Consider the following 9,451-nt stretch of genomic DNA (forward strand, 5'->3'; position numbering starts at 1 on the left):
CAGCAATGCTGAGGGCTCCTGGCCATTCGCTCTGGCCAGCAGAGTCTGGTGTGGGAGGGACAGGGAGAGGGGTGCACCGGGAGCCACCATACTGCAGAGATGGAGGCAGGGATGCTTGCTGGCCACTTGGCCAGGCTTCCAGGGCTGCCTGAAAGCTGAAAGCGAGGTAGACAGGCATGTGTGTGGCGAGGTGGGGGAGGTTAGGGCTTGGGCCCTGGGCTTCTAGGCCCTGTGCTCAGCATCCTCCCACTACAGGCTGCAAACCCCACAGCCTTCCCGGGACCCAGACTTGTTGAGAAGCCTTCCTCAGTACTGTCCTCACCCTCTCCCTCTTTGTCCCCAGCGAGATTTTCCCCTACCTTGTGGTGGTTATTGGGTTAGAGAACGTGTTGGTGCTCACCAAGTCAGTGGTCTCAACCCCAGTGGACCTCGAGGTGAAGCTGCGCATCGCTCAAGGTAATTCTGGCATTTGGGGGGGGTACACAGGGGAGGGCCTATGCTGTGCTTTCTGCTGTGGAGGAGACAGGACCAGAAATTGCCCTTGGTCTGACCTCTAGTGTAACATGGTGTGGACCACCAGGCCCTGGCAGCTTGTTAGCACATGCCCTGAGGAACCATGGAATTGCTCGACTTTACTTTGTCCTGGTTCATGTGTCCCTAAGAACACAGACTGGACTCTTGTGTTTGGTGGCCTTTTGTCCAGACTGGCACCTGGTGCTGCTGCTTCCTGCCTCACTCCACCACACTAGGCCCAGACTCCTGAGGCTGGTCACTTCAGAGACTGCCTCCACAGCTGCCGCAAAAGGTCCTTGTGGACTCAGTGCCAGGAGTTGGGGATCAGGATTCTGAGGAAAGTGGGCAGAGAGCCTAGACCCGGAAGTCTGAACTTCTGTGCTTCCTCTTTCTAACCCCTAGTCTGTGGGAACAGGGCTGAGGGCAGGCTGTTCATTTGTTGGACAGACCTTTGTGAAATTCTGTGAGAGGCCAGGCCCTGCACTAGATGGGGGGCTCTGGTGGCAGGAGGAGACATGGCCCCTCACCCAGCAGAGGCTTCCTATAGGGGAGGGCTGGAGGAAGACCATAGCCAGCGCTTCCCTTGCTTGGGTCTTCCGCCTGTGTGGGGCCCGTGCGCACCAGGCAGAGCAGTACTTGGAGGCTGGACGTGGCAGAGTGGGTAGCGCTCGGCTTTCCTCTTGGATTTGCTCGTCTCAGCACCCTGCTTCTCCCTGGCTCTGATGGTGGCTGTAGCTCTCCTCTGTACCCTCCTGCCCCTCCCCGCAGCACCTGTGCAGTGATGGCAGCACCCGGAGCCTGGGTGCTGTGGTGGGCCGGCTGCCTCAAAAAGCTGGGCACTCAGCCTCCAAAGCCTCTGCCCTCTGGGGAACAGGAGGCTGGGTGCAGACATGTGCTGGCCCCATGGCCCTGTCGTCCTCCGCAGGCCTAAGCAGTGAGAGCTGGTCCATCATGAAGAACATGGCCACGGAGCTGGGCATCATCCTCATTGGCTACTTCACCCTGGTGCCCGCCATCCAGGTAAGGCCCTAAGGCTCTCCTCGGGTGAGTGTGGAGCCAGCTGCTCAGCTCCCCAGCTGTGCAGCAGCGTGCAGGGTGTACCCTTCTCAGTGCAGGCAACCCTCGCCTGGGAGATGGGACCTCTTCGCTGCCAGGGATGGTGTTCCACGCACAGAGTGCTCCCAGCAGGTCTGCTTCAGAAGTGCTCCCGCGGCTCCAGGCAGACCTGTTGCTCATTTCTCAGGCAGAAGCACTGTGGGGCCCCTCCTCCTTCCTAGGTTTAGCCCTCACCCACATCTGCAGCCTCCAGACCAGGAGGGCCACCACTCATTGCTCAGAGTAGCTCCTGCTCTTGGCCCAGTGCCCTCACTTGGCTGTGGGGCTGTGAGCAGGGGGAGGGGGCCCTACACTGAGTCAGAACCCAGACTTGCTGACCACTGCTTGAGGGGTTGCAGGAAGGGAGTACTTGCTTGATCTTGTTCCCCGCTACTTGCCCCCATGGCTGGCAGGCCTACTGAGTTGTGGGGGAGAGCAGACAACATAGGGCTGTAGGCTTCTCCCCAGAGGGTGTCCGCGGGACACAGTGCCATCTTGGGACATGAAACTGACATGACCACTGTGCCACCACCTGCTGGGTCCTTCATCTTACCGCAGATTGAGTGGAAGCTGTGGTGAAGGGCAGGGAAGGAAAACTGAAATCTGAGCAGATTTCATCTCTTGGCAGAGCTTGGGGAGCAGAGACTACCTGTTTTAAGTTTCAGAGCGTAAATTAATTTCCTCCTGCCCTCTTTCCTTTGGTCCTTGGCAGTCACCGGCCAACAAGCTTTCTGAGCGTCCTGACATTGGGTCAGGCCTGGGCTCTAGGTAGGCATTGGTCATGGGACTTAAGCAGGGCCAGAGGGGCAGTGGGGGAGGGCTTTTTGGGGAGCGGGCTGGTGGGGCTCAGTGCTTTCCAGGCTGGATCAGGCCCTCCTCTCAAGGCGGACTGGAAGGTTTCCGGAGAGCACCCCCCTTCAGCCTTCTCTCTGCTGCCCCCTGGTGGGGAGGGGGGCAGCTGGCACTGCCCCTCCGCCGCCACTCCCAGACTCCGAATGTAACCAGCGTCTCTTTTTCTCTCTGCTGCCCCACAGATTCTGAGGGGCCTGCAGGCAGGGAGCTGCCTCTCAGGTGCTGGGCTGTGATGTCATTGTGTCTCCTCATCTGTTCTAATTCCAGGAGTTTTGTCTTTTTGCCGTCGTGGGCCTCGTGTCAGACTTCTTCCTTCAGATGCTATTTTTCACCACTGTCCTGTCCATTGACATTCGCCGGATGGAGGTAGGAGTGGGCTGGGCCCTGCCCTACCTGCCTTTCTGGCCCTGGCCACGTTCAGGGCATCCTGTCCGGGGCATCCACCCTGTTGGGCAGCCCCAAGCCCTGACCATTGCGCCCCCAACAGCTAGCGGACCTGAACAAGCGGCTGCCCTCTGAGGCCTGCCTGCCTCCAGCAAAACCAGTGGGGCGACCAGCACGCTTCGAGCGGCAGCTGGCCGTACGGCCATCCACACCCCACACCATCACCCTGCAACCATCCTCCTTCCGAAACCTGCGGCTTCCCAAGAGGCTGCGTGTCATCTACTTCCTGGCCCGCACCCGCCTGGCACAGCGCCTTATCATGGTATTGGCCACCCCTCCCTGCCCTCTGAGGGCCAGCGCTCCGTTCCCTCTGGACTTTTGCACTTTGCCTTGGAGGTGGGGGGTGCTCCTCAGGCCCTCGTGGCTCCATGAATCCTGGCTTTGGGAAGCTGCCTGCCATACCGTCTTGCCCAGATCCTAGAGGCTTCTTTTTTTTATTTATTTTAAACAGATTTTTTAAAAAACTATTTTATTTATTCATGAGAGACACAGAGAGAGAGGCAGAGACACAGGCAGAGGGAGAAGCAGGCCCCATGCAGGGAGCCTGATGTGGGATTTGATCCCAGGTCTCCAGGATCACGCCCTGGGCTGAAGGCGGCGCCAAACCGCTGAGCCACCGGGGCTTCTAAGGCAATAAATCTATCCCTTGAAGAAGCAGCCCTTGGGGCATTGGGTAGAAGAGTCATCATCTCCTTAGAGGGACCCAGGACGGAACCTGGTAGATGGAGTGCTCTGGAATGGAGCTACCGTGGTTCCCCAAGCCAGGGCTCCCCTGCTATATAGTGCACAGGCATCAGAAGATGCTGGCCAGAATAATTCACTTGCTGGGCTGGGCAGGAGAGGAGCAGGGCAGGCTGCTGGCCAGCAGTGGCGCCCCCAGGGGGCTGCAGGGAGAGGAAGCAAGGCTGAGGCCCTCCGAGGACTAGGGGGGACCCATGGCATCTCTGAGCAGGTCCCTCTTGCTCTGCTGACCATGGGAATGGTGCCTGCCTTTTGGCCCCAGCTGAGATGGGTTTGGGGAAGTTCTAAGAGTACTCTTTGTATTTCTAGGCCAGGAAACCAAAACCATGACCATGAAAAGGGAACTAGGTCCCTCCAATGGCAGTTGGCCCAGATGGTAGTGGTGGGACTTCATGAGGCAGAAGGGAGGATAGATTGGGGCCTGTGTTCTCCCCCCACCAGGCATGAGGTCCCTGTGCTGCTTCCTTCTGGCACAAGGGCCAAGGCTGCTGGGGGTCAGGGCCACCCAAAGGCCCCGCTGAGAGCACCCTACTACCCCACTGCAGGCTGGCACCGTTGTCTGGATCGGCATCCTGGTGTACACAGACCCAGCAGGGCTGCGCACCTACCTTGCCGCCCAGGTGACAGAACAGAGCCCACTGGGTGAGGGTGCCCTGACTCCCATGCCCGTGCCTGGTGGAGTGCTGCCCGCCAGCCACCCGGACCCTGCCTTCTCCATCTTCCCACCTGATGGCCCTAAGTTACCTGAGAACCAGACGCTGCCTGGAGAGCCGCCTGAGCCTGGGGGCCCAGCAGAGGGCGCCCATGACAGCCTGGTCCCCGAGGTAACGTGGGGGCCTGAGGATGAGGAACTCTGGAGGAAGCTGTCCTTCCGCCACTGGCCCACGCTCTTCAGCTACTACAACATCACCCTGGCCAAGAGGTGAGCTGGGCTGTGCCAGCTGCCACCTTCCCATTTGGTGTCGGCTCATTGCCCCCAGAGCATCCCTTCCCCCTCAGGTGGGAGATCCATTGCTTTGAATTCTGTATTTCCTTTCAAAGAAACACCCATAGGGCTGTGAGGTAGGACCCAGCGCTCCAGGCAGCACAAGCCCAGGACAGTAACAGGGTGCTGCTGCCAGTCCCTCAGCCCCCCAGCTGTCACCCCCCCCATGCCAGGATGGGCGGAGGAGGGAGCCCGCGCGCAGTGATGGCTGTAACAGAGCAAAGCACCCCCCCCCCCACTGCTGGGAAGCCTGTCCCCAGAGGGAGGGGGGCTTGGAGTTGGCCGGGTGAGCCGGCGCGGGGCAGTGGGGAGGGGCCCTTCCGCAGGCTCTCGGCTGATCCGCGGCCGCCCCCAGGTACATCAGCCTGCTGCCCGTCATCCCGGTCACGCTGCGCCTGAACCCCAGGGAGGCCCTGGAGGGGCGGCACCCCCAGGACGGCCGCAGCGCCTGGCCCCAGCGGCGGCCCGGGCCCGGTGGGCTCTGGGAGGCCGGCCCCAGGGCACCGGGGGTGGCGCCGGCCCACGGCGACGTCACCCTGTACAAGTAAGGCCCGTGAGGAGGGCGTGGGCGGGGGGCGAAGGGGCCCGGGGCGCCGCTCACCGCTCCCGCCCGTGCAGGGTGGCCGCGCTGGGCCTGGCGGCCGGCATGGTGCTCGTGCTGCTGCTGCTCTGCCTCTACCGCGTGCTGTGTCCGCGCAACTACGGGCAGCCCGGCAGCGGGCCCGGCCGGCGGCGGCGCGGGGAGCTGCCCTGCGACGACTACGGCTACGCGCCGCCCGAGACGGAGATCGTGCCGCTGGTGCTGCGGGGACACCTCATGGTGAGGGGGCGGCGCGGGGGCGGGGGGCCGGCGGGGCGGGGCGGGGCGGGGCCCCCGTGCTGACCGCCGCCGCCCGCAGGACATCGAGTGTCTGGCCAGCGACGGCATGCTGCTGGTGAGCTGCTGCCTGGCGGGCCACGTGTGCGTGTGGGACGCGCAGACCGGGGACTGTCTCACGCGCATCCCGCGCCCGGGGTAGGTGCCCGGCCCGCCCCTACCCCCCCACGCCCCGCCCCCCCACCCCCCACCCCGCACCCTCACTCCGTTGCCTCCCCCGACCCCCGCAGGCAGCGCCGAGATAGTGGCGTTGGCATCGCGTTCGAGGCTCAGGAGAGCTGGGAACGGTTGTCCGACAGCGGGAAGGGGGGCCCGGAGGAGCCTGGGGACAGCCCTCCGCTGCGGCACCGGCCCCGGGGCCCTCCGCCTCCTGCCCTCTTCGGGGACCAGCCAGACCTCACCTGCCTGATCGACACCAACTTCTCGGCACAGCCGAGGCTCTCGGAGCCCACGCAGCCCGAGCCCCGGCACCGGGCGGGCTGCAGCCGTGCGCGCGACGGCCCGGGCTACGACTTCAGCCGCCTGGTGCAGCGCGTGTACCAGGAGGACGGCCTCGCGCCCAGCTGCACGCCCCCTCTGCGCCCGCCCTCCCCTGGGCCCGGGCCGCCCCTGACCCCCGAGGACGAGGGTCCTCCCGAGAAGGGCTCCCCTTGCCTGGCCTGGGCCCCCAGCGCAGACGGCTCCATCTGGAGCCTGGAGCTACAGGGCAGCCTCATCGTCGTGGGGCGGAGCAGCGGCCGCCTGGAGGTGGGCGGCGCCGGGTGGGCGGAGGGCGTCCCTGCGTGGGCTTGGGGGCCTCCCTGGCCTCAGGGCTCATGGCCTCTGCGCCTGCAGGTTTGGGATGCCATCGAGGGTACACTGCGCTGCAGCAGCGAGGAGGTGTCCTCGGGCATCACGGCCCTGGTCTTCCTGGACAAGAGGTAAGCGCGCTGGGCCGCCTGCCCTCCCCAAGCCCACGTCCTCGCCCCTTTCCCACCGTGCTTGATGGCCCTTCTCAGTACTGCAGCCCCACACCTGTGAACCGCAGGGGTGACCGCCGAGGGCCTGGGGCCTTTAACGATTGCACCTTGGTTTCCCTTCTGTTTCACAGTCAGGGTTTCCCAGACGAGCCCATCAGTGCAGACCTTACCAGGTCTCAGCTGCATTTTGTGACAGAAAGAGGCTTTCTCAGAAGAACCTTTTTAAAACTTTCCTTCAAGTTTGGTGCTGTCCGCTGCTCTCGCCTCCCTCCCTGGCCTGCTGCTTGGCTGTGGGTGCTCCCCGGGGGCCCAGCCACCAGAGCTTTCTTTGCTCCTCATTCTTAGCCAATAAACCCAGGTCTCACTGAGACCTGGTGCCTCCTGCTCAACACTTGACCTGCCTGACTCCTGCTGGTCCCGAGTGGTACCAGCCTCTAAGCTAAAATTGGAGCCTTTTTCTTCTTGGGGCGGGGTACACTTGGCCCTCGGTTCTGGTGGCTGCCACTGTCATCTCTGCCCTGATGCAGAGGCTGCTTGCGTGGGCCTTGGCGATCACTCTCTCCTCCAGCCTGGCCAGGCTTGTAGGCTTCCTCCACACTTGGAAATTCTTCCCTACTGCTTGTTTTTTCAGGTTCAGGGAAAGCCCCCAGGTGTCAGCCCTGCCCTGAGTTCCTGGTGCCCGTGTGTGCTCCCCCTTCCCTTCGCCCTCCCCTCCCCGCACGCCTGCCTTCGAAGGCTCTGGTGGGCCCTTCCTGTTCAGGGCTCATAGGCAAGCACCACCTTGTGCCGGAGGAAGATTTGGAACTCCACTCGTTTCAAAGCTTTGGGGCTGCTGAGCAGATGCCCCCCCCCCCCCGCCCCCCGTCTCTGCCTAGGAATCCCCCTGGCAGTGAAGAAATCCTTTCTTTGTGGAAAAAGGAAGTGCAGTGGGTGGAGCTTGGATCAAAGCTGCTTCGGAGAGCAGAGCAGAGCTCCACCACACAGCGGCCCCCGGGACCCATCTCCCTCCTCAGAAGGCCCTCCTAATCTCCAGGCTGTGAGGGCTCTTAAACCCTAGTCTTCCATGATATTCTCCCGGTGCCTCTTAACACACAAGCTCATTTACCCTCAGGCTCATCCCGTGAGGTCGGTAGTTGTCCCCATTTCACAGATAAAGGCAAAGGAGAGTTGCACCCCACGTTCCTGGCTTCAGCAGGTTTCCCAGCACCTGTGATTGCATCTTGGCCGTGGTCCCTCCGTCTGTTCCCATATGCCCAGTGGAGCTGACCCTTCAGGTGGCCGCAGTGCTCAGCCCCAAGCCCGGGTGTTCTGAGGGAGAGCCACCAGCAGCCACTCTTCTCTTGCAGGATTGTGGCTGCCCGGCTCAACGGTTCCCTGGACTTCTTCTCCTTGGAGACCCACAGCGTCCTCAGTCCCCTGCAGTTCCGAGGTCAGAGGCCTGTGCAGGTGTCTGCACCTGGTGCGGGGAGGGCGGTCACTGCTTGCAGCGTGTTTTCTCTGAGATCTCACTTGGTCTGTTGTCCCCAGGGACTCCAGGGCGGAGCAGTTCCCCTACGTCCCCTGTGTACAGCAGCAGTGACACAGTATCCTGTCGCCTGACCCACACCGTGCCCTGTGCACACCAGAAACCCATCACTGCCCTCAAGGCCGCAGCTGGGCGGCTTGTGACTGGGAGCCAAGACCACACGCTGAGAGTGAGAGTTGGTTCCATCTCGTGGGTGCTGGGGTGGCCTGCCATAGGAGGGCAAGCATTCAGGGTCAGTCAGGGAGAGGATGCAGAAGGGATTTCCTGGCCAAAATGTAAGTGGGAAGCCCCCAGAGACCAGAACCTGATGCCCACCCCTGCCCCAGGTGTTCCGTCTGGAGGACTCGTGTTGCCTCTTCACCCTGCAGGGCCACTCAGGGGCCATCACAACTGTGTACATTGACCAGGTGAGGGGGTCAGCGGAGGGGGGGTGCTGTGGTGGGCTGCAGGGGTACCAAGCCATGGCCTTTGTTTCTGACTCTGGACAGCTGGACCCCAGAACTGTGTGGGAAGCAGAGCGGGAAGCCCCCCCACTCCCCAGGGTAGAGACACCCCCGTGGACAAAGGTATTCCACCAGTGACCTGGCTCCCCTGGGCCTGTTCCCCTAGACCATGGTGCTGGCCAGTGGAGGACAAGATGGGGCCATCTGCCTGTGGGACGTGCTGACCGGCAGCCGGGTCAGCCACATGTTCGCTCACCGTGGGGACGTCACCTCCCTCACCTGTACCACCTCCTGCGTCATCAGTAGTGGCCTGGATGACCTCATCAGCATCTGGGACCGTAGCACGGGCATCAAACTCTACTCCATTCAGCAGGTGGGCAGACTGGGGGCCACAGGATTCTTGGTGTTTTAGGGAGGGGGATTTGAGACCTAGAGCTCATCGTGTCTCTGCCTCCAGGACCTGGGCTGTGGTGCAAGCTTGGGTGTCATCTCCGACAACCTGCTGGTGACTGGCGGCCAGGGCTGTGTCTCCTTTTGGGACCTAAACTACGGGGACCTGTTACAGACAGTCTACCTGGGGAAGAACAGCGAGGCCCAGCCCACCCGCCAGATCCTGGTGCTCGACAATGCTGCCATCGTCTGCAACTTTGGCAGCGAGCTCAGCCTGGTGTATGTGCCCTCTGTGCTGGAGAAGCTGGACTGAGTGGGGGCGTGGCGGGCAGGAGCTGTGGTGCAGAGCTGAGTCTTCTGGAAGCTGTCTCTGCCTTGTGACTGTAATATTAAACTTTTTTTTTTTTTTAAATCCCATCTGCCACTGGCCTTTTGAGCCACTTAAGTCTTCCCCTAGAGCTGCTACACACCCACCCTCCCTGGGCCTAAATGCCAGCACTGGCTCACACGCTTTTGTGAGCTGCAGGTTACGGGGCGGGGAAGCTCAGTGAGCCCGGGCTACGGGCCTGCTTTCTTAACCTTTCAGAGGGGTGGAAGGCCAGGGCGGCCACATCCAGGCTCACTAAG

General features: G+C 62.2%; 1 protein-coding gene across 1 annotated transcript in view; it reads left to right on the top strand.

The window, feature by feature from the left end:
- The window catches only part of SCAP (SREBF chaperone), a 67,287-nt gene extending 58,051 nt beyond the window's left edge, over positions 1–9,236 (top strand). Inside the window, exons 9-23 of the mRNA XM_077859093.1 lie at positions 344–456; positions 1,439–1,533; positions 2,728–2,826; positions 2,948–3,166; positions 4,191–4,567; positions 4,986–5,174; positions 5,249–5,450; positions 5,530–5,645; positions 5,738–6,254; positions 6,342–6,427; positions 7,813–7,895; positions 7,994–8,160; positions 8,318–8,398; positions 8,601–8,807; positions 8,892–9,236. Of these exons, the coding sequence (XP_077715219.1) occupies positions 344–456; positions 1,439–1,533; positions 2,728–2,826; positions 2,948–3,166; positions 4,191–4,567; positions 4,986–5,174; positions 5,249–5,450; positions 5,530–5,645; positions 5,738–6,254; positions 6,342–6,427; positions 7,813–7,895; positions 7,994–8,160; positions 8,318–8,398; positions 8,601–8,807; positions 8,892–9,137 (2,797 nt within the window). The 3' untranslated portion in view covers positions 9,138–9,236. The remainder of the gene's footprint in view (positions 1–343; positions 457–1,438; positions 1,534–2,727; positions 2,827–2,947; positions 3,167–4,190; positions 4,568–4,985; positions 5,175–5,248; positions 5,451–5,529; positions 5,646–5,737; positions 6,255–6,341; positions 6,428–7,812; positions 7,896–7,993; positions 8,161–8,317; positions 8,399–8,600; positions 8,808–8,891) is intronic.
- Positions 9,237–9,451: the final 215 nt, after the last annotated feature.

This window comes from Canis aureus, chromosome 19, assembly GCF_053574225.1.
Source record: "Canis aureus isolate CA01 chromosome 19, VMU_Caureus_v.1.0, whole genome shotgun sequence".
Taxonomy (NCBI): Eukaryota; Metazoa; Chordata; class Mammalia; order Carnivora; family Canidae; genus Canis; species Canis aureus.